The 24,240-nt window shown below is 43.2% G+C and overlaps 1 protein-coding gene across 1 annotated transcript; it reads left to right on the forward strand.

The window, feature by feature from the left end:
• The first annotated feature begins 1,544 nt into the window (after positions 1–1,544).
• BLMH (bleomycin hydrolase) lies at positions 1,545–21,523 on the forward strand. The gene is made up of 12 exons (XM_037372997.1): positions 1,545–1,668; positions 2,293–2,490; positions 2,922–3,031; positions 3,684–3,825; positions 5,081–5,169; positions 6,492–6,584; positions 10,967–11,122; positions 11,625–11,783; positions 11,879–11,946; positions 12,361–12,478; positions 14,876–14,945; positions 20,528–21,523. The coding sequence occupies exons 1-12, from the start codon at positions 1,656–1,658 to the stop codon at positions 20,677–20,679; spliced, it is 1,368 nt and encodes a 455-aa protein (XP_037228894.1). The 5' UTR covers positions 1,545–1,655; the 3' UTR covers positions 20,680–21,523.
• The last annotated feature ends 2,717 nt before the right edge of the window (positions 21,524–24,240 follow it).

Here is a 24,240-nt window from a genome sequence, read left to right on the forward strand (position 1 = left end):
TCCATGGGAACACGGCAGGATCCAGGCAGTTCCCCCCCATGGCTCCTGCCCTGGCCCTGGCCATCGCCAGGTCCTGGCTATGCCTGTGTGGAGGCAGTAGGGAAAAACATAATGGGGTGCCACCAGCCTGCTGCAAGCTTTCTGGAGCCGAATGCGACCCAGGTGAATTCCAATCACTTGTTTTGTTTCCCTAATAGGTGGGTTTTCATTTCTTCTTTTCATTTTGCTGCAGGTAAAGACCACAAGGTTCCTGTGCACACCCAGAGAACATAATTTCTAGTGGTGGAACTAAGTCCTTGAGTGAGATGATGAGACACAGTCCTCAAACAAGTTTTTTGGGGTCAAGTTTATATGGTCTTGCCAAAATATAAGTGGTTCTTTGCATCTGATCATTCTAATGTACTGCTGAGAGCACCATCACGGGGGGGGGGTGGGCTGCCTGAGCTGTTGCCAAATCTTGCCCTCTATGTTTATTCCTACAAAGTAAGCACGTGCAGTCAGGCATGAGGGTTGTGGATTGGTCTGCAGAGGAATCTGTACTGGTTGGCCACAGACAGCAATGTCAATGGACACAAATAAAAGAGAGGTGTTGAGCTGGCAGCTGCTTTCTTGGCCCTGTCCTACAGTGCCATTCCACAGGGTGTCAGGGGTGGTGGCCACCCAACTTGCAGCTCCGTCCCAGTAATGCTACCGGTAATCCTACACGCATCTCAGCGTCTGTTGGCCGGGGTGAGAGCTGCCTGGTGCAGAGCACTGCTGCTGTGGAGCGCAGGTCTCAGGGCAGCCCCCCGCGCCGGGTAACACGGTGGAAACGTCAGTGCCACTGCTCCGGCACCACGGCAGAACCTCCCATCCCTCCCCCAACAAATATGCCACGCAGGCATTTTTCTCAAGGTCCCAGCAAGCTTTTAAGGCCTCATCACATCTTGGAACGGCACATCAGTAACAGCGTCGACAAACACCCTGTGCTGTAAATTAATTTGAACCGGCGATGCGGAAATACTCCTGCCAGGGCAGCGGGGCAGCTCCTCAGCGGAGCATTGCTCAGAGCTGGAGCGTGTCCTTGACCAGTGCTCACCAGCGCTTGGGGACAGCCACCACCGCGCCATGCTGGGGCCAGCTCATGCTCCCTGGCACCCGGCCGGGCCTCCGCCCGCCACAGAGGCCGTTGCCAACCCTCCCGTTCGGCCCCCGGGGGCAGCAGGACAGCGAGGGCAGCGCCCGGGGGCTGCAGGAGGGGGGCAGCGGGCCGGCGGTGGCAGCGGGCCAGGGCTACAGCCGCCGGGCCTCTCTCGCCCATGGCCACAGGGGCCCTGAGGGCCAGCTGTGCCCGGAGCCGCAGGGCCGCGCTCGGGCCGCACAGCAGCCGCCAGCACGGCAGCTCCTCGGGGCGGGGAAGACCGCGGGCACCGGCGGAACGTTCTGGAAAAGCGGTGGGGGGGGCGGATGGGTATGAGGCGAGGGAGCCACGCCGCAGCCGCAGCAAGCTTGTCCCTCGCGGCGCGCCGTCCGCCCCCGCGCCCCGCTGCCCCCGCGCGCCGCGCGGCCCCGCTTCCTGCTTCCGGTGCCGGGGCTATAAGAGCCGCTTCCGCCTCAGCGCCCGACCTGCGGTGGGCCCGGCCGTGCGCGGCGTCTTCCTGCCGGCAGCTGCTGCCATGAACGCCCGCGGTGAGGGGTGGGGCCCGGCTGTTACCGGGACGGCGGGCTGGGGGGTCCCTGTCTGTGAGGGGGGGACGGGGATGGACCCCCTGTCTGGGGAGGGGTGGGGTGTGGGCGACGGGGACGGACCCTCTGTCTGGGGAGGGGGGACACACGTGGAAGGGCCCCCTGTTTGTGGGGACGGGGGGTGGGTGGGGTGGACGGACCCCCTGTCTGGGGGGTGGGATGGGGGATGGGGACGGACCCCCTGTCTGTGGGGGGGTGGGATGGGGGATGGGGACGGACCCCCTGTCTGTGGGGCGGGGTGGTGGGGGAACGGGGGATGGGGACGGACCCCTATCGGGGATGAGGGGGCGGGGTGGGAAACAGACGATGGATGGACCCTGTGTCTGGGGGGGGCACACAGGACGGGGATGGGCCCTCTGTCGGTGGGGGGGTGGCCCCCCTTGTCTGGGGCCTCCCTGTCTGTGAGGACGCCTGCTGTCTGTGAGGGGCCCCCCTGTTGTAGGGGAGGCGTTACTGTGGTAGCAGGCAGGGGATTTACCGAGGGGATGCACCGTTAGCTGGGCGATGGGGCTGGGGCGGTGGGCACTGGGGGGGCCTGGCGGTGATGGCTGCCCCCCTGCCCCCCAGGGCTGAGCACGGAGAAGGCGGCCGCCTTCACCCGGCGGCTGCGGGCCGAGCCCCAGTTCCTGCTGGCCCAGAACGTGGCGACGGTCAATGACCCGCTGGAGGTGTGCCTGCAGCGGCAGGTGGTGCAGGACACGGTGCAGGTCTTCCAGCACGCCGTGCCCGCGGAGGGCAAGCCTGTGACCAACCAGAAGAACTCCGGTAAGGGGCTCCCCGCCTGGGGGTGGGTGCTGGTGGTGAGGAGGGGAGTGCTCCCTCGGCAGCTCCAGCGTTTGGGAATGAATGATGTAATGCTGACCAGGCTCCTGGGAGCCGTGCTTTCCTCCAGAGTCCTCTCTTCAGGCTTTGGAGCGAGGCTGAATCCCTGCAGCATCCCCTTGAGTTAATAAGAGTCTTTAGACTTGCAGCGTTTGCCTGTTTTCTGTAAAGTATCAGATAAAATCAGTTGAGAAACCTGCTTTTGCAGCAAAGGATTTCCAAACTTAGGAGCTTTTTTCTATTTTATAATCCCCGCCAGAACAGCGGGCCAAAGGCTTGAGGCAGAACCGTGTCATGAATCTTGTGCTTAAAAAAGTTACACAGCTTTTGAGTACAGACATTCCAGTTTAATTTTTGGTCCTTTGATCTCTCAGGGAGATGTTGGATCTTTTCCTGTCTCAATGCAATGCGTCTTCCTTTCATGAAGAAATACAACATCGAGGAGTTTGAATTCAGCCAGTCGTATCTCTTTTTCTGGGATAAGGTACAGTAGTACAGGTTGCAGGTTGTGCTAGGACGGCTTACGCAACTGGGTGTTAGTATTGGGACAGAATTTCTTTTAGGCTGGGCTGTCTTAATCCAGGTGGAAAACATACATGAGAAGAAACTTCAAAAGTTTTTTAAGTGTTTTAAATGCAGGTTGAGCAAAGTGGGACTTTCGGCTTGAGAAGAAAGTTGTCGAGACGTTAATGTTTTGGAATAGTAGTAGTCTTTCAAGTGTTGTGTGTATTTCAAAAGCTGCTGGTGGGAGGCTCAGGGGAAGTGACTGTAACTTTCTGTCGAGGTTTCAGTTGTGCTTGTGACATACTGATCTGCAAGCTGTGTGCCTGCTTTTTTTCCCCTAAGGGAAATCAAGAAAAATCTAGTGCTAGTTTGGGCCAGGCTTCGTTGCATAACTTTTTTCACACTTCCTGTTCCTCTACCCTCAAGCTCTGTGCTAACTGACTCCGAACTATTTGGTCTGTAACAGAAAGAAGTTTATAGGGTAAGCCCTGGAATGCTAGAGGGAAAATAAGGACTTCAGTGGATGAGCAGAAGGTAGCTTCATCTAGTTAGGACTTCCAAAGAACTGAGTACTCTGGAATTAATGTGTAAGATGTCAGACCTAAGAGTTTTTCCCTGTCTGTCTGTTTCAGGTTGAACGTTGTTACTACTTTTTAAATGCCTTTGTGGAAACAGCTCAGAAAAAGGAGCCGGTGGAAGGAAGGCTGGTACAGTTTCTGCTTTCCAACCCCACAAATGATGGTGGACAGTGGGATATGTTGGTTAACATTATTGGTAAGAGAATTGGTCACTAGGAGACCTTCCTGAAATTGCATGCTGATTTGAGAGATGAGGAATGAAGCAGAAGAAGAAACTGAGTTTGAGACCTGGGAGTTTGCTAAGGAACGTGATGCAGTTAGCTACTACCTTCTTTTATTCGAAGACCTTTTCCATGCCAGTTCGTAAATATTAGGCTTAAATCTTGTCTGGGATCTTCACTCTTGCATATTGCTGATGATGACAAAAGCTCAAAAGATCAACAGAAGTAATTAGCTATCCCAGACCTTCCACTTAGCAGAAAGGTTCAATCCCCTCTTACTTCAATCGTCAGCTTGACATTGTTTATTTATATCCATGTATACAATTTTTAGGGCACATGTTACGGAAAAACATTGCCAGGCTAGGGTGTGTCTACAAGGCAGAAGCAGAACTACTTAAGAGTTATAGCCTGAAGAAAGATGATAATAAAGATCAGTGAAAGGGAAATGATGTGGAATGTGGCAATGCTGGCCTTATAAAGATCCTGCTTAATCAGGATCTTCCTTATGCTGATTAAGGAGATCTTCTCTGTGTCTGGATTACACCAACACTTGCTTTCATTTCTTTTGTGAAAGCATTTGATGCCTTTGTAAATCAACAAGCCAATAATAGAAGTTTAGAATCACAAATGGAATTTGTTTCTTTGAAGCCTGGAGGTTACTTCCCCCCCCATTGTTATAAATATTTAATCAGGGCAGAGAAGACTTTGGATGCTGCTGTAAATTGAGCCGCATTGTATGATCTTTGACTGGTACCATAATGTAGGAAGCAATTGAGCTGCTGATGGTGTTTCATAAATGCTGAGGAGGAAAGGAAACTGGGAAGTTAGTCACTTAGCATTAGGTAAAACAGATGGAATATTTCATAAGAGGCCCAGTTCTTTAGGAGATACTTCAGGAGCTTAATTTTTCAAGTAATCAGGTTTTTTTTCTGGTGAAAAGAGTTTACTAAAAAGCACTACTTTGTTTAGAACTTTAAGTGTTGAATTAAATGATAGCAAGCAGTTCAGGGGTTCCACTTTTTGGGACCTTTGTGGAATGCAGATCAGAGGTCGAGATTCGGTCAGAAGTTAAAATGTAAACTTTAAATATTTGTAACCTTTAAATAAGAATTTCCCTTATCTCTGCACAAAACCCCGCTATACTTAGCATTTATCTGGGCATAAGCCAAAGCATTAGCATCCGTGTGGACAAGATAATTGTTAACCTGTAGTTTTACTACTTTCTTTTAGAAAAGTACGGTGTTGTACCCAAGAAATACTTCCCGGAGTCTCATACCACAGAGGCTACTAGAAGGATGAATGAGATACTGAATCATAAGGTAAAAATTGATTTAGATGATATAATTAAGGGGAGGGGATGGGAAGGAACCTGCTCCAAGTGTTCCTAGCCACCTTAACTTCTCTTTATTGACCAAAGTATAAGCACATCTCGGCAATGTAAGTTGCTTTTATTCAAAAAACGGCCTAAAGTCTCAGCAAAGTCTGATGTTAATTTTAACATGGAGCAGGAATGTGTGTTTATGGGAGATGTCCATTGCCAGGCATCAGTAGCTTTAGAGTACTCGACGTGGTTTTAGTAGTGATTGTTCCTAATCCTCAAATCTCCAAAAAGTTAATTTTTTACGTATGGCTGATTAAGTCTTTCTGCAAAACTAGCACTCGGTGTCTAGTTGACTTTTTTCTGCCCCCTCAATATTTCATCCAGCAGTATGACAAGGTTTCTAGAGATTACTGCCAAATTTGATGGAAAATAAAAAAAAAGTATTTTGAAAACACTGAATCTTAAAAATCAGCTTTCAGTGTAGAACTGTGCAGCTTTGTGTGAAGGAAGCTACAAGCTTGTGCCCTGAACTACAGAAATGAATTAATCTGGGAAGATGCTAGTGTAGGTAGCTACTTAAAAAGTGAATTAAAGCATATTTATTTTATAGTGGGCTTTATTTTGTTCCAGTTCGTGTGCCACATGCTCAGGGAAAATTGCCTGCTGAAATCCAGATAAAACATGTAAAATGTGCTGAAACCAGCTTGGATATAATGAGTGGTGTTAATGTTGTTCTATAGTCTTGAACATGGCAAACCAGCTGGTCTTGAGGGAGCCCCACTCACTGTTCCTGGCCTTATGGGTGGTGACAGTAATGGGAAGCATGTTGTCTTCGTGCTGCAATCCTGCATGCAGTGGGGAAATGCTCCGTTCTTTTTATCAACTAAGAGATCAATTATGCATTAGAATTGCAAAATAAATTTTAGAGTATGAAGACAGTCTGTTCTCTGAGTCACAGAGGTGGTGGTGATGTGTATGGATGTTGCAGCACCAGTTACGGAATAAAGAGAAAGCAAGCCTTAAGAAGAGCTAACAGCTATAAGCTTCAAATCAGCAGTTGGAAAACAGTAATTGAGTTGCAACTGCTTGTTAATTTCTGCTTATTTTTTGTGATCTTTCCCTTTTAAATCATTCTATTATCTTGGGCTTTTTCAAGGATCAATATCTAACAAAGCCTTCTGAAAAGGATTTTCCTTTAATTTTGAAAACATGTTGTGAAGAATAAAATAGGTGCTTGAAACAACCAGAATGGAAGTCCTAAAAACCGATTGGGTGGCACCTGTCATACCCTTATAATAAAATTACTTTCTCCTCAAACAGATGAGAGAATACTGTTTGCGGCTAAGAAATATGGTGGAGACTGGAATGATGAAAGGAGAAATCTGTGCTGCAATGGACACGATGATAGAAGAGGTAAATAACTTGTGTGACATGAGTCTTCCTGGAGCATGAGGTTAGAATGGTTGAAGTTTCTTGCTTACTCTTGTTCTATAGCAGTTGAATCAGCCAAAACAAGTGCCTTTGTTTGCCTAACTAGGAATGTTTTGTATGGCAGTGCACTTGGAGGTATTCAAGTGATTTTTTTGAAGTTTTTTTTGTTCTTTATCTCATCCTGAGTTTTTCTAGTACTTCCAGACAAGTTTCTTGAATTTATAGATTCCAGAGCCATGACATTTTAGAAGTCTTCCCTTTTCTGTAGGAAAGCAGCATTTTGTATCTTGAGGGATCAAAATAGTGGCCTATCAGGCTTTTATAAATAGTAGGAAAGAGGCAGGTTGAAAACTGCATTCCGATTGCTTGGAATGTAAAATGTTACTGCACAAGTGTTGTTACAGAAATTTCCCACAAGAGAGCAGAAAAGAACCACAGAAGGGAATTCTTTGTGTTCTGGAAGAGATCTGAGCTGAACAGAAGGCTGAACCCAGCGGTGGGCTGATGCTGTGGGGCAGCGAGGAAGTAATCACAGTGTCTGTTTCTGGCTCTGTGAATCAACTCAAAATCAAATCAGTCAGCAAGCCTGTAGTATGCAGTGTGTGTAGTGGCCCTCCATCTGGGCACACCAAAGTGGCGTCATTTTTCTCATTAAGTAGTTCTTGTAGTTGATCCTTAAATAGCCAAAAGTAATTTTAAAAGTTCAGGCTGTTTTAGTTTGACCGAGTGCACGCGTTTAAAAAAGTAAATATTTCATGTTTTTCAAGCATACAATGCAAAGTGACCCAGTGGTTTGAATGTCTATCTTTAGACAACTCAAGAAATCAAATATTTTGGTTATGTGTGTTAGTTTTTCTGTAACCCAGTAAACATCAGTATTAGACAGAACCTTCCTTGGGTTATTTCTGTAAAGCTTCGGGCAGTTCTGCTAATACACAAGTGTTAATGTGTTGGTTTGGGGTTTGGAAATTCATCTTTGCACTTCATGTCAAAACATGTAGCTGCTTTTATCTAACTTTAAGGTTTGCTTAAGAAAAAGATTAGTGTTCCTTGTGTTGTATTAATGAAAGGAAACCTTTTATGAAATGTATTCCTTAAGATCAACAGTAACTGTGCTTTGAGCCTACCCCATTATGTTGCCAATCCGCACTTAGTTCAAAAGTTAATTAATATAACTTGCATCCAGTGTGTGTGTCTAAAAGCCCGTGGAGGATTTTACAGCAGACATCAAAAGCTTCCTAGAGATGTTCATTTTTAGGGCAATGACATACAGTTCACAGCAAAATCTCTTCATTTTAGAAGTTTAGAGCATCTTGCCCTCTGACAAGGGATCCTGGAACTGGTGTTAAAGGATTAGTAACTGCAGTTTGTCTGTTCTGTAAAAACAACATTGTGCTTAATTCTCTGCAGTTAACGTGGTTGTTTCTTCTGCAGTAGTAACAGTTTGCAACTCAAGTGGATTTATTTTCAGTAAACATTGTAGCTGAAATGTTTGATTGTACCTGCCTTGTATACTTCAAAAACTTAGTTTTAAAGGTTTGAGATCACTCTTTTTTTTTCATTTGTTTATATGTATATAAGTACTGTTGCATCTTTTTTTTTTTTTTATGTGGCAAAGCAGAACTTAGTTTTTGTTCTGTGAAGGTTTTTTTTTGTGTAGTAAAACTTAGTTTGTTCATGCTGGGAAGCAGCACTCTAGCTAAAATGGGGCAGTTGTACTGCGACACAAGATTAAATAGTCACTCCAAAACTGTATAAACATTCTTCTTATCAAACCAGTGCACAGCAGGTCAGAAGTCGGAATCAGTGCAGTGCATAAGATTGAATTTTTCTTCCTTTACTGTTCTCCTTTGTGGACTCTTCCTTATCAGGAGTGTCCTTTTCCCCTCCTCGTTCATTTTGGGTTTTAGCACAAGGTACTATATCTTTGCCTTATCTTGGTTCTAGTTGTCGCTAGAGTGATATAAGTCACCTTTTAGTTTAAATGTCTGCTTATTTTATTTATTGATAGAGGAAGCTTGTGAGATACTAAGAGATGGCCTATGATGGGTGTGGTGGCAAAACAATTGAGGGAGGCCATTCCCAGGCTCCGCTGCTTCTGTTAACTTGAGACTTCTGTCTCGGTCACTTTCCTTCCTCTGGCTGGAGCCCGCTTGCTCATTGCTCTCCTTTTAGGTGTTTTTCTTGCTTATTTTGTTTTCATAGCCTCATCTCTCACAACTTGAGGTTATCTGAGGTACTGTGGGTGTATCCACAGCAAATGCTACTTTTTGTGTGGTCTGTGCAAAATTAAATATTTATAGTAGTTTAGGGATTTGCATTTGCAAATGCTTACATTTGATCTTTTAACATATTTATTGAGAAATAAATGTGAGTCCCTCTGCAGAAGAATGGCTGCAGAAGCATGGCTTTAGAATCTCTGAAGATCTGCACAATCCAGGCCTGGTATTGGAATAAGCCTGTAATCAGAATTGTGCTGAAGTTAACAAAGGTAGCCTTGAGCTATTCTTGAATCCTGAGACCAAGTAATTATATTGTGCCAACAGGCCGTGGCTGTAATGAGATATAGCTGCTGGGAAAGCAGGTGCAGGGCCAAGGAAGATAGGGACGGGTATGGGAATATAGGGAGTAACAAACTACAAGGCTGAAGCACAGCAACACAATTAGCTACATGGATAGAATGCTTATTTTAGTCATGATAATTAGGGGGGTGAGAACTGCGTGTGTTTAGAGACTACTAACCAATTATATTTCTGCTTTACGAATATGCATGTGTATCGGTTCTATATAAGTAGTGTTAGAAACTAATAAAGTTGAGCAAGATGCACAGCTTATATTGAGCGTCGTCTTGACTCCGGTGAACCCTTCTTCCAACACCCCTCCAGTAAAAGCATTACGCTCACATCCTTGTTTCAACCCATAATTGATCTCTTCACTTGTTTTCTTAATTGCTTGGAGCAAGAACACCTTTGTTTGTCTATTGTGCACAGCCAAATAGTGTTACTTAGCGTGAACGTTGTGCTCCTTTTGCCATCAGCACAAAGTGCATGCTAGCACAAAGCTAGTTCTTACAGAGCCTTAACATCCATATAAATTGGCTCAACTAGCTCCAGAAGGAGCAAGCCAGCTTTGGGAAAGGTGTTCTGTCTCCTCTCCCATGAAATCAGTGAGAGGAAAGTGTGAAGACTGACAGCCTGGGAAAGCTGGCACAAACCACAGACTTTGGCTCCTAGTGCAGAAGGTACAGCTGAGATTTGACTCCCCTGCTCTTATTTAAAATAATGTGTTTGTTCCTTGCAAGGAAAAAGACCTCTTATGCTCAAGACATGGGTAGAGCTGAAGCAGACCGGTGTCAGCTGAAGTAAAACAGATTCAAACCTGTTTAAATATGATTGAATTCTCTGTCCCCACAGCACCTGCAGCAAGTCCTGCTAAATATCCCTGAAGACAGTCATCTGGTTACGCTGCCTACAAGTTAGCACATTTTATGATAAGCCCTGTGAGAAAGTACAGTAGTGATGCTTGAGTGCAGTTTCATATTCTGATTTATAGGGAGGCTGATGACTTGAAATCTGGTCAACCTTTTTGTGCTAAAAATCAATAGGAAGCTGCAAAGGATGTCACAGGCAGCAGCGGGGATCTTGGATTAGATTATATAACCTGCCAGCTCAAACCTAAACCGAGACATTGTTAAAAATATTAAACCAGATGAGGAGATTATTCTAGGCCTTTGAAAAGAAGCAAAGGCCCACCTTTGAAATCCAAGTGAACATTACAGGAAAAAAAGGATTAGTACAGGGAAAACACAGGGGTAAAAAGCTTTGCTGTGTGCATTTAGAGGGTCTGGTTTGTCTTTGCATGGGGCAAATCACCTGGTGGAACAGGTGATGCTGAATGCTTAAGCCTTTTTAGACTCAGTTTGATTTTTCACCAGTAAAGTTTCTTTTACACCAGGGAAGTATCTTGTTCAACAAGCTTCCGAATTACTTGTAAAATGTTGGAATGAGACTGGCCAGTGTACTGGCTTTTGCTTTTGGCTGCTGCATTCCTAGGGTGACCTGGACTTTGTTTTGCCTGAGGGTTTACCAGAGAACATAAGAGCATGAGAATGGAGGGAGATTCTGCTGATTTTCCTGTGGCCTTTCAGATTGGTTTTGAACTGTTGAAATACCTAGATTTCCAGAGATGAATACAAATAATTCACGTGTGTACCTTTACTCATGTTCTTCAAAGGTGGCTGTTAAGATCCCATTTCTCCAGTAGGCTCTCACATTGGGATAGCCATTCATCAGTGGCATTGCTGTGGTAGGAGAGGCAGGCCTGCATGTTTCAGCAAGTTCACAGCTGTTTGCTTCTCTGGGCAGGTATTCAGAATAGTGAGTACTTGCCTGGGCAGCCCTCCGGAGTGTTTCTGCTGGGAGTTCCGGGATAAGGAGAAGAACTATCACAAATACGGTCCTGTGACACCGGTGCAGTTCTACAATGAGCATGTGAAGCCTTACTTCAACATGGAGGACAAGGTTGGGCATGCTGAAAGGCAGTAGCTTCCCAAGACCTTTTGTTGCTGCTAAGCCACTTATTTTCTGCTGTTGCAATTATTCTGTCCACCCCTGTACCTGCTTGGGATGGGTACTGCTCCCCCAAGTTAGATGGCCCTGTGTTTATTCTCCCCATTCTCCTGTTTGTGCTCTACCCTTCAATTAGCTGTAATCTTGTGTTGCACTTCCATGATGATGTTGCAATGCCAAGATACGTAATGACCTAATTGGTTGTAAAATGCTGTAAGACAGTCATTGGAGAGCAGGAATAACATGCATAGGTGCTATGCCACAGTTAGGAGGTGAACTTAAAAAACAAAGCAAACCTTAAAAGCCCCTAGTATTTCCATCAAGTAGCTTGTTTGCTAATGGGACCCATAGATAGCTAGCTGGGACAAAAGCAATTTTCTGAAATCCATCTAGATTCCCTTCTCAAATTTCAGTTGAGCTGCACCTTAATTTATGACATCTTGGTTTTTGGCAGATCTGTCTAGTGAATGACCCTCGACCTCAGAATCCATACAACAGGCTGTATACAGTGGAGTACCTGGGCAACATGGTAGGAGGAAGGAAAACACTCTATAACAACCAGCCTGTTGACATCTTGAAAAAATTAGCTGCAGCATCTATTAAGGATGGCGAGGTTTGTTTGGCCTCTCATGGATGGCGCAGTGCATTTCTTGTAATGTAAAATGTGCTGGGATACAGCCGAGATGTGACTCTTCCTTCTGTTTGTAGGCTGTGTGGTTTGGCTGTGATGTTGCAAAGCACTTCTATGGCAAGCTGGGAATCAATGACTTGAATATGTAAGTAGAGAATCAAAACAAAATACTGTTTGGGATGTTGGACTAGAACATAAACAGTCCTGTAGCTGTTTAGGAAACTAATTTGTACATGCTTCAGATTATATACCCCAAAAGACTATATTTGAGTAGTTCAGCAGCAACAGAATTTTTTTCACTGGTTAGCTAAAATCTGAATCCTCTAAAGATACACTACAAGTGGTTGTTAAATATCCTTACTCATTTGCATTGGCTAGTATCTGGTGGGAGAAACTCCTAAAGGGATTGGGTTTTGCATTTTTTTCTGACACTAAAAATAGTTGAACTTGTACCCCTGTGCATGGGCTCCTGGGACAGCGCGCTCTACTGATTCCCTGATTTACTAGTGAGAATTGTCCCTGCGTCCTTTTTGATATTGCTTATGTGGCTTTCTACTAGATTTAATCATGAGCTGGTGTTTGGCGTCTCCGTCAAGAACATGAACAAAGCAGAGCGATTGATCTTTGGAGAATCAATGATGACCCATGCCATGGTCCTGACGGCTGTCACCGAGAAGGTAGAGTCCCTCTCCTGAAGTATTTGAATATTCTGGCAGCTTGTTTGTGTTCCGGGCTCATCCGCAGCGTGTAAGCTGTTCTACCGGAGCTCAGCACAAACCCAGGTGCACAAAGCCTAGGCTGTCTGTTCTCCCTGTGTTGTGTCCAAGTGTTCAGGACTATAAATAATGAACAAGGATGGAAGAATTTTAGACAAGTCAAGGACTTCTTTCCTTCTGCCTGCAAACTTTCATTGGAGAAGGGGAAAAGTCTGAGTCTCTTTTTAAGATGCCAGAAAACCTATGTTAAATAATTATTTTAAAATAAAGATTTTAATGTATCTTGCTGAGCAAGGAATCTAGTATGATGGCAAGTATCTCCTACCATGTGCCACTGCATGTGTTAGTCCAGCCTGTCTTATAGCATGAGGCTCCTTCTGTTAAAATGCCAGTGGGAGGCACTTTGCAACAGTCTTAACCTCCTGCAGCTCACTGGCATGTGACCTCTGACCTACTCATAATTAGGGAAGGACAATGGTGTCCAAAATAGCTCTGTGGCAGACAGGAGACTGAGATGAATCCACAGCTAAATCCTGGCAGTATAACAAAGCACGTAAGTAAAAAGAACCATGTGAGAACTTACAACTCAGGGTTATCTGCAATGTTGATGTTTTCCATTTATTTCCAGAAGTTGTCATTATTAAAGTTTCTTTGAAGTGATCTCTTCCTGTCCAACATGACCTTGGCTTGAGAAATAACAGCTTGCACATAACTGAAAAAGTTTGCTTGAGCTCTGGAGTTTGAGGACTTGAGATGGGACTGCTGAGTCATAAGAATTCTTCTGGTTTCCTTTTACAGCTCCATATCATTTTTCCTCTTGTGTTCTGAGCTCTTAACACTTCTGTGTATCAGATTGCATCAACGCATCTTTAAAAAAAATTCCATTGTTTTTCCATTAGATATTTAAAATTATATTTTTCTAGTGTTTAAAATGTATTTATTCACGGCTGAAGCCTGTTCTGTTTGTACTGATGGTAGCCAATTACTGGTTGCACTCCATTGGCAGCTATAGGTTTGTATTTTTAAATCCATTCTTTTGCATACCTACATTACAGTTGTGGAAAATGTGATCAAATGTGAGCAGATTTCTTAAAGAAAAGGATGTGTATAAGATCAGTATATGATGGATAGTATCTCTAAAATCAAAAGATTTAAAAGAAATTATCCTAGAAGTTCAGCCATTTAGAGCCTTTTCTACATTCAAAATGGACTAAGTTGTTTCTACTTTGTTTGAACATGTTGTGTCTTATATTAAATCTTAACTTAATCTAAAGGAGCTTTGATAAACTGAGTTGTGAAATGTAATACTTTGGATTTACCGACTTTATAAAAAGGCCTTGAAGATTTAAAAAAAATTCTATTACAGTTTTAAAACATAAAAAAAATATAGGACAGTCCTTAAAGTGAGACGCTCGAGATCTACCAGACTAAGGATAAGTCAACTCTTGATACTGTCAGACAAACTGGGGTAAGCATGTTTATGTACATTAAGCATTTAACAAAAAGGTGTGTTTAATCCACATCTGTTGTAAGTGAGAATAGAAGCAATACAACAATATTGTATTGCATATTAAAAATGGATTTATGGGGTGTTTTGCAGACTAGTTTCTTATATTAAAAATATTTTAGTAGTGAAAGAATAACTTTCTTTGGTTCCTCAAGGGACCTGCTGTTGCCTCATAAGAGGCTGCATGAAGGAAGCAGCAGTTCGCAGCACGCCTATGAAGCTGTTTTCAGTGCTTTTATGTACTTGGTGGGTTTGAACCAGACTTCAGACACACACAGTGCAGGCTGGAATACTGCAGGCTTCTCAACGGGAAGTCAGATGTTCTTCATGCCCGTTTGAAGCCTGTGTACCTTTCAAAGCACCAGACCTGGAGCTGTGTCCTTCAGCTAGATTCTTCAAGTGTTTGTACTTGCCCTTACTAATGCCGTAATCTAAATGATTACAGTTGCTTTACTGTCCTCATTCCTTTACCCTGATTCCTTGTTCAAGCAAGTTGTGTACTCTGCATTTCAAAAGGCCCCCATGCCCTGATAGGTGATGGGGAAGGCTGCTTAAATTCTGTCAGTTAAGTTCAAATTCTATTTAGTTTAATTACCTTTCCTGGTTAGAATAGTATTTATTACAGGCACTCTTCTTGAGCACACTTCCTCATGTTTTGTGTAAGTGGGTAGACAGGTATTTTAGGAAAATACATTTCTCCAACCATTAGCAAGAAACCATTGTAACTTGCCAATGCCTGTAGACTTTTGGGAGTGGAGCTCTGAGGTTTGCTGGTGCTGGATTTAGACTTGGCTGCTATAAACTTGTGTGGTCCTTCACTGCTGAATAGCCATCGACTTGTTTTGTCACAGGATGGGCAAGAAGAGGCGTTTGAAAAATGGAGAGTGGAAAACTCCTGGGGTGAAGACCGTGGTAATAAAGGTAAATAGTTATGGGAACAGAAAGCTGAAATTAGTGTTTGGAGCTAAGGAGGTGGAAGGGGAAAAGGGGATGTGCCGCGTGTCCTTCACTAGGACATGTGTGAAACAAGCCTGCAAAACAGCGCTGAGCTATGGCACTGTGTTCCTGGAAAACAATCGTTCTTCTCTTTAAAAGTGATTTTAATCGAAGGAAATCAAATACAAACATTGAACGGAGAAGCAGGAAATGTCACTGGATAAACCTGACACTGTGGTTGCAAGCTCAACTGTAGAGGTAACTGCATTTTTGGGAGGTGGCTGTAAGTGATTGAGGCTGACAAGTCCTGACAGACAGGACACCTTGATCTCAAGGGCAGGAGGACTAAGTTGACAGAAGCACTTATGTTGGAGGTTTAGTACTGGAACTTTGAACCTGTCTTAAAAAAAAAAATTAACATCGTAATTCTGGGTGCCTTTCTGAAGCCTTGCTGAAAACATGACCTGCAGCAAGCATCCTCGCAGTGTTTGTCTCCTGTATGACAAGCACTGGCAACAATAAAACTCAGTTCACAGGAGTTCAGCTTGTGCCAGGTTTTCTGCATGAACTTGCTTTCCTGTTGATGGTTCTCAGCCTGCACCATTGTTCCTTTAAAAATGATTCATAAGCACTGTGGGGCTGTGCAGCGTGGATGTGCCAGCCTGGTATGGCACATGGGCAGGCGGTGTGGACAGAATAGTGAGTCACAGCTGAGTGGTGGTTTAATAAATTGCTTCTGGTTGTTTCCCTGCTCAGCCTGGGAATGACTTGGGGGTGCTTCTCTGCCTGGTCTGGGGGCCTGCTCTGACCCCCCAGCCCTGCGTGAGTGGGGCTGGTGCTGTGGGAGCATGGCTGCTCTGCTCTGCCGTGGCCTGCAGTCAGCTTTTCTTAAATGGAGGGGAGGAAAACTCCATGATTTTTGTCATCTCCTATCTGAGACAGGCTGGATGTGGACTTGGCTGTGGCAAAGCTCACTGATGAGCAGCATGTCAAGCCAGACTTCAGTGTGTCCCAGGGCACAGCACGGTAGTCATTGCTGACCGCATCTTCCTGTTGCACATTGATCCCAAATCTTGTGCTCACAAGATCTGGTATGGCTGAAATTTCCTAGGACATCTGTGTGTTCTTCTGGGAACAGACTGTTTCTGGAAAAATCTGTTTTAGGATGTGATCTTATTTATAAGCTCTTGATATTCTATGTTTTAGTTAGCCATTCATGTATGTTCTTGGAACAGCATCTTAATTTATGTTCTGGCCCCTCGGTCTTGCAGTAGTGTCTGTTCTGAGTTAGCAGTATACATTCACAGTGAAGTATTCCAGTAATCTTTAGTCTTGATAAAACGATGAAACTGATGTTCAGCCATCAAGGCTCATCGATGTGACAGTAGTAAGATGTACTTTGGAATACTGGATTCAGTGAAGAAGCCAAATCAATACTAAAAAGAAGTGGTGTCACAACTTTTCTTGCCTCCAGATACAAACTAACAACTGTTTTGTTGAGCACTTTTATGTATAATAGAGAATATAAACTATAAAAATTCCTGGTTAGTTGTGCTCTTATTGTCAGAACGCTTTGTTTTGAGACGCTCCAGATGATCGGTTTGTGATGTTAGATGCTACTAACTTTAGAGGAATGCTTCCAGGAAGCGCCTTACTCGCTTTACAACTGCTCAGCGTGGACTTAGGTTAGTACTCCAGACTTTCTGAAGGTAATAGGTGTCTGGCAGCGACTTTGATTGTGCTAGCAATGTATGGTCCTTGGCCAAGTTTCAGAGCTGTTCTCTATTAGAACTGGAGAAAGTCCGGGCTTAATTTTTTGATACTGGCTATCACTCCCAAACCACAGTGCAGCAGACTGAAGCCTGACACTACTAGTCAAAGTTGTACCTGTTGAGCTGTGACTGAACAGCAGCAGTTCTGTGCCAGTGTTAACTGGGCTGGAGCAGCAGTGAATGCTCTGATGGAGCTGCAGAAGCTGCGATTGATACATGTGGAGAGCCACATGGGTTTTTGGCTTTCTTCATTTAGTGCATGGAATTAAAAAAGAAAACTACAGCAACTAGAAATGAGAAGTGTAGTGCTTCAGGCTTTAAGTTAGAAATAACAGTAAATTAACACAGTTACCTAGTTGTTTTTGAGTATTAAGTTGCATTTGTTTGCCAGCTTTCTAAACCGAATTTGCAACTTGGTCTGCAGTGATAGTTTATCTTCCTTAGACATTATCTCTTTTCCAAATATGGGTTTGCTTTTTAAAAATGTGTTCTTTAAGAGGAGCTAGTTGTTCCTTTGAAATAATAGGACCCTGGAGCAACCTAGAAAAACCCTGACTACACCCTGTATACATCTATGACATGCATGCCATCTATGTGAGCTTTCCTGGGTGGGTCACTGTCATTTATTTGTTCTGTACTGGTAGAGACCACAGTCTCTTGGGAAGTCTTGCTCACTGTCTAGATTTTGTTTTGGTTAGGGAGTTGCCTGGAAAAGTGTCTTGACCAGAAAATCCCATCAGAACTAGGAGGTTTGACTCTTTCAGACTACTTTTTTTCAGGGAGGTGAATCCCTGAATGATTTTCTTGGGTATGACCAAAAAAACAGCTGTTGAGCTAAAGGCAACTGGGCATGTCCTTGGGAGCGCGCTCTCAAACATTGGAACAGGCAACTTGACAGGGTTTCCACCCCCTACCCCTGCCCTGCTTTTGCAGTGTCCAGTACTAGCTGGTATGGGAGGGTGAGGATTTGTAGTCTGTCCTGGCTCTCTTGCTATGCCACTGAGTCGGTTGGCAGTGATTTTTTTTTTTTTATCTTATCTGCCTCATTAAGGAATTGGGAAGCTGTGCTTAGATAAATCCAGTGAATCAGAATCTGCATCAGTAAAGAGGCAGCCAAGAATGATGTTAAACTTGGCACACCCCAGTTGAGGCCCAGTTGCTAGTGTAGGGGATACAAGTAAGCCCAAACTCCATTATTTCTTGGATGGGATGATAAAGGGTACAGCCCACAACAAAACACCAGAGACCAGACTTCGCGTCATTAGAAAACAAGCAGACAAATAACTCATTGTTGGTAGGAACTGGAAGTGGTTTTTTTCACATGGGGTCCCTCTTGTTTTGTCTTGAGTACAGTCGAAGGTACCAGATAGCACTTGTTATCTTGCATGGTGCAGGACTGGAAAGACTGTGACTCCTGGTTTGGGTATCATGGGATGAAGTTAGTTATATGCTCACATTCCGTGGAGTGGGCTGATCTGCATTCTTGTGGTAGTGCTTGTCCTGGAGAAAGGAAAGTCCTGGGAACAGCCTAGCATGCCTCTCCTAAACACTTAGTAATTACATTTATATCTGTTGTAAAAGGGTTTTTTTGGAATCCCATCTGTTTTTCCTCAAGGAACAAACACAGCTGCTGACAAACATTGCTTTTTTTTTTGAGGTAGAAAAGTCACTTTGCAGTCAAATATTTCCTTTCTGTGTTTTACTGGCACTTTGTCAGCCATACAGGCAAGTTTAATTATTCTGCTTACTCTTTTGTTCTGGAGACACAGTGCATTAACTTTGAACCCGGCTTATCCCATCGGATATGTGGTGTTGTTTTTTTTAAAAAAAGCAAGCAAGAGGGGAGCACTAAATCACGTTATCACATCCATTTGAGAGGGGTCCATCTGCTTGTTTTGGCATGAAAGGAACTCTCTTGTGATAGGTCTCCAGCTAGAAGTCGGCTCCCTTTTGACTTTTTTAATCTCTTGTACTGGCTGTTGCATACACGCTCTTCTGCATGAAGACATTTTAGGGATTTAACTGTAGATATTTAGTGCCTGTATTTGATACCTGTATATATATCATCCCATAAGTACACTATAACAGAAAGGCTCTGTTAATTTGTTATCCCTGTGGAGGAGTAACAGCACAAACACAGTGTGTTGTACTAGGTCCTCTGGGAACTTCCAAGGGCTTCATTTTCAGGTGCCCAAATCCTAGGTTATGCAGTAACTCGCAGGCCATTCATCCTTGACTGACATCTCCCTGGCTAGCAGCTTGTTGGTTTTACAACGCTGCCTGTTCAGTTTTTCCTTTGGGTAAGTTAGAGAAACGTGGGCCAGCCTCGCACAGAGAGGAGTACGCTCTGGTAGTCGGGTGCTGTGTTCTGTTACAAGGCAATGCTGTTCCCAGTTCTCTTCCATATTCTGGCCTTAACATACAAACGGTTTGAGTAGAAGCAATAGATTAATTGCCGGAGGTGAAAGTCCACTGTGTACCCTGCCCAGAAGTGCGTTAAACTTTTCTGTTTCTCTTTCACTTCTGCCTGTTACCTGGATGGAACGCAGAGCTCAGGGATGCCTCAGGCAGGCTCTTGGGTATACATATGGCTGCGTATAAAGTATGTGTCTCCTTTTAATGAAGAAATTGATAATGGCTTTCATTGCGACACCAGGCAGAGGCCTTCTCAAAAAATGACCTTACTTATTTGCATGTTCTGAAGTTCTGCTTGATGCTTCCTTCTTGTTCAGACACTGTGATCTTAATCAGCACTGTCAAGCTTTGAGATACAGGATGTCAGCAGCAGAGTTCATTATCCTCTCAGGGTGCAATTACTTGTTGGCTCTTGGGAGGGAGAGGTTTTTGTGTGTCCCAAGAACTCATATCCTGAAGAGAGAATAATCAAGGCAGCTCCCTTTGGCAGTGTTTCCAAAATGGCATCTAGCATGGATTACAATTGATAGGGTTTTTAATTTATGGGAATTATCTGATCTCTTGCTTTAGAAACAAGATGGTGTAGATAGATGCATTTATTGTCCATATTCTTTGGGCATTTTCTTGTTTCATTTGATTGTGTGATGATACTGTATAAGGACATGAGGAACTTTATTACATAAAGCCTTCTCATCTGTCTTCTAAATGCTTTCTTTCTCCCAGCCACTCTTATTTTCAGTTCACCTTGAATAGCTTGCTTCCAAGGGCAGTTTTCTGCTAAGAACTGTGGTAATCTAAATGTGACTCTTCTCCCCGTTCAAATACTGTTCACTGAACTTTGTAGTAAGTGTTACATTAAGGGAGAAAATTAAGATTTAGTTCAACCAAAGCATGATTTAGATGGCTTTATGTTCGAGGAAAGCAGATGGCATTCTCTTACTGCAAGAACTAAAACAGCAAAGTTTTTCTTAAGCCAAAGATGGTTTGGATATTCACCTGGAAAATTTCCCTTAAAATCCAGAGACCTTTCCAAGCCAGACTTGGCTAATTTTATATTCTGCCTTAAATGACTTTTTTCTTAAGGCAGTGTCTTCACCTTGGGTATTCTCAATGTTTATTTTAACAGAGGAAATGTAATGATGAATATTCTAGGTCTTTTTCTTAGCAGGCTTCTTGCTTGCTCTTTCAGCACACATGAATTACATCCAGTTATCATAAAGAAATAACATCTGGGCTTTTATCTTTGTCTTGAGAGGTACAAAGTATGACCAGGACTAGGTCCTGTTTGTAATGCATCATTCATAGGTGAAACTTGTATATGTGACTGCTTCACTGTATTGGTAGTGGTTCTCTGTTGTAATGAACTGTTCTTATCTGCAGGTTACCTGATCATGACTGATGACTGGTTTTCTGAGTACGTGTATGAAGTTGTGGTGGATAAGAAGCATGTACCAGAAGACATCCTGGAAGTGATGCAGCAGGAACCAATTGTTTTGCCAGCTTGGGACCCTATGGGGGCTTTAGCCAAGTGAACTACAGAATATTTGCCTCTTAATGGTCAACCAGAAGTAGATGCAATAGGGAATTCCAGTGGTTGGAAGCCATAGCCAAATGATAATGTGACCAAGCACTCAGCATGGTCCGTGTTCTTGAAATGTAAGTTAAGGATCTTTGGGAAATAGCGCTTTACTGACTTGGCTGAATAAAGCTCTCAGACAGGCTACCCCGCAAAGCTAAAAAAAGGGAAAAGGAAAAAAACCTCATAATAAAAATGTATGAAAAGTGCTGTCAATGGCACTTTGATTTTACCTTGAATTTTTAATAAAAATCAGCGTATTAACTTAGAATTACTTCAACCAGTGTTTTCTCTAGAAAAGATGGCCATAAAAGGGCCTTTAGAATTAACAGCTAGGTAATTGTTTGGACAAGTACATCAAGATACTTTTAAATTAACCATTCGTGGTCTGACTTGTACCGTAAAAGAATGCCCAAAATATTTTATATATTTACATTGTCAGTTTTGCTGAAGTTCTGGAGGCAACATAAGAATTTAAACTGCTAAAAATGACCTTTAGAAAATGTTTTCTTCCAGCAGAATTGGGGAGGGGGGGTGGTGGGAGGGTTGTCACTTGGTTTTATTCTTTGATTGAGCTAGGACTGAGTAACCCATATCAAGGCCCAGTGCGATGTCTGTGTGCACAGGAGCGCTATTTTTCAGTTATATTAGCAAGAACAACCATAAGTATGTTCACAGGTGGAGTTAGTGTCATGCTCAACAGAAAAATAATGTTTTAATTGCTGCATTTTATTTGGATGTTTTAAAAAAACCAACAAGATGGTGCTATGAAGCTTTTGAATAAACACTTTCTAAAGTGACTGGTACAGTTCTTTTTTTCTTTTTTTTAAATGAGCCTCATGTAACTAATGAAATGGAAAGATACTAGTGACCTAGAAACAAATCGTAAGTGAGAGAGAATGTGAATACATCAGGAGAACATGCTGCTTTATGTCAAAGATGCTCATCTCACTGAACAGAGATATGCTAACAATATCGCATGTGCTACAGGCACTCCAACAGTTTGAGCACAGTACTAATCCTTTGGTTTGGATGGTGCCAAAATGGCAGGCTGTCGTTGTGTGTACCCTGATTAAACCCAGTACAGGAAAGTTGTCGCAAGCAAGTAAAAGAAAGGGTAAGTGAGGATAAGGAGCCATGCTGAAACAGAACTGCCAGCTAACATGGGTAGCAGATAGATGTTGCTTTAAGCGCAAGCAAAAAAAAAAAAAATGTTTGGTATGGCCATGATACTCCGCAATTTGGTTTGACTTTTACATTTGGACAACAGAGGCAGAAAGTTATTAAATGATTGTGGAAGTGTATCTTACACTAGTTACACAAATATGTATGTATATTAAAATGCCTAGCTGAAGTGTGTCTGCATGTTGCCTGCTAAACTAAATCCAGATTTGGATTTGTCTAGGACTCATCAAAGATGATTCAATCTGCTGTGATTAATGTTTCCTGAAGTGGGCAGGAGTGCTGGTTAGGGAAAACTTGGTGTGGAACAGCAGCAGGAGGTTGTTGTTACTGTCCTTGAATGATGTGTTTTAAGAGTCTGTGCCCTTCGCAGTATGTCCTGCGAAGGTAATAACGCTGTTCTGGGGATGCACAGAATGTCTCTTGGCATAGAGTGACACTATGAATTGATTCCCTTCTGGTAAAACCCAGTTTATGTTTATCCTGGGCTTGTCAGGAGGTTTTCTGTCATCTCAAGACCTATGAGGGTACAGGAGCACATGGCTGTTGGTCTCAGCTTGCCCTTTCTACTAGCAATGGTCATGAGAAATAACATAAATCTATAGCTTAGCACTAGATTTTTCCTAATCTAGAAGACAAAGCTCAACGCTCAGGTCTTCCTGTGTCTTGGGACAGGTAGGTGACTTTTCTTGCTTTTAGTGTTGACTGGCAGAAACATGCATTGCTTGCAGTTATCTCTGTGGAAGTTTGGGCACACCTTTTAATCATCAGGCTATTGTGGAATAGTTGATTTGTCAAATATATTTAATTGTCAGGTTATTGTCAAGTGTTTTGCCACTACTGATTATACTGTGTTCATCAAACTGTGATCTCTATCAAACTATGCAAATGTATATTGCATAAGGAACAGTGCCCAGCCAGGAGCAACTGGATGTGCAAATGCAGCATGCAGAGTAAGTGTGAACTAAGCGTTTGGTGTGGAAAGAAAAATAAAAATGTCACTGTTGATCACTTTCATAGAAAAAAGTAATGTAATATTGGGGTGTATAAACAGAGAAAAATAGTCTGCAATGTATGTGAAGTTACCCAGCTCTGCCGGGGCTCGTTGGAGTGAGCTAGTCAGTATCTTGTTCAGGGTACTGCACCTCAGGGAAGATGCAGGCTAAAACCCGTGTAGAGTGGTAAGAATGATCAGAGGACTTGAAAATATGAATAGTAAAAGGCTGAAAGAAGCATAGTGTTTACTCAGAGAAAAGGGGAGGCATCACAGTCCTTGAATTCATGAATGGATGCTTGAAAGAAGAGAACTTTGTTCCCACTGCTCATGATAAAATGATTGAAAAGTCATAGGCTTCAACTGCAGCAAGGTTTAGTGAGATTAAGAAAAGCTTTCTGCTGATAAAAATGGTGAAGAACTAGAATCAGTTGCCTGAGGATGCGTGGTGCCTCCGTTGTTAGAGATCTTTAAGAACAGGTTACAGAAGAACATGTCAGAGATGGCGCTGGTAGAGTTGATCCTTCTTTTGGCACAGGGATGGACCAGATGACCTTTTGAGGTCCCTTTTGGCTTTACAGGTCTGTGAGGCACGGTCTCTACTTCATGCTGTGTTCCTTGCATCAAGGCGAGTAAACAGCCTTGTACTTGATGCTGAACCCTGGTGGCTCTGAAACAAAGCCAAATCTCTTGGGAAGCTGTATTATGCACAATATTTTGATTATGACTAATGCATGTGGTTGTTTTGGGGGCTTTTTTCCTTCCAAAAGGTCAGTATTTTTAGTCCTTCAAAATCTTTCTGCTTATGACATTATACCAGTTCTTTTATGTCCTTTATGCTATCTGTGAGAGGGGGTAGTAGCCAAGGAGAGTTAACTTCTTCTCTGGACTTTAACTGACAAACATTTTTGTTGCCCAAGGCAACACTGATGAGGATTGAGTTTGACAAATTAAAAACTGTTTCCAAGCCAGTTTTTGTTAATTTAAGTATTTAAAAGTATTGTCCAGTGCGTGCTTATCTCTGCAGCTCTTTCCCAGATATTTCCCTGTACAGCGTATACAATAGTATGGGGTTTTTTTTCCTTTCCTTCAAATAAGCACAGAAAACCCACGTGGCTAAAACACATTATAGGAAACCAAGCCAATCTGGCAGAAACAGTTTTGCCTTTACGCCCAGCAGTTTTATAAGTTTGTTGTAAGAAGAAATGGGGAAGAGGAGGGGAAATATGTATGTTGAAGTGAGAGCTGTATTTCTTCTACTTTAAGGACTCAAGGGCAGTTGAAAAACTGTTCTAAGGTTCATGCTAGTGACACTGATTCAAGGCTGGCACAATATTCCCT

This window comes from Falco rusticolus, chromosome 1, assembly GCF_015220075.1.
Source record: "Falco rusticolus isolate bFalRus1 chromosome 1, bFalRus1.pri, whole genome shotgun sequence".
Classification (NCBI taxonomy): Eukaryota; Metazoa; Chordata; class Aves; order Falconiformes; family Falconidae; genus Falco; species Falco rusticolus.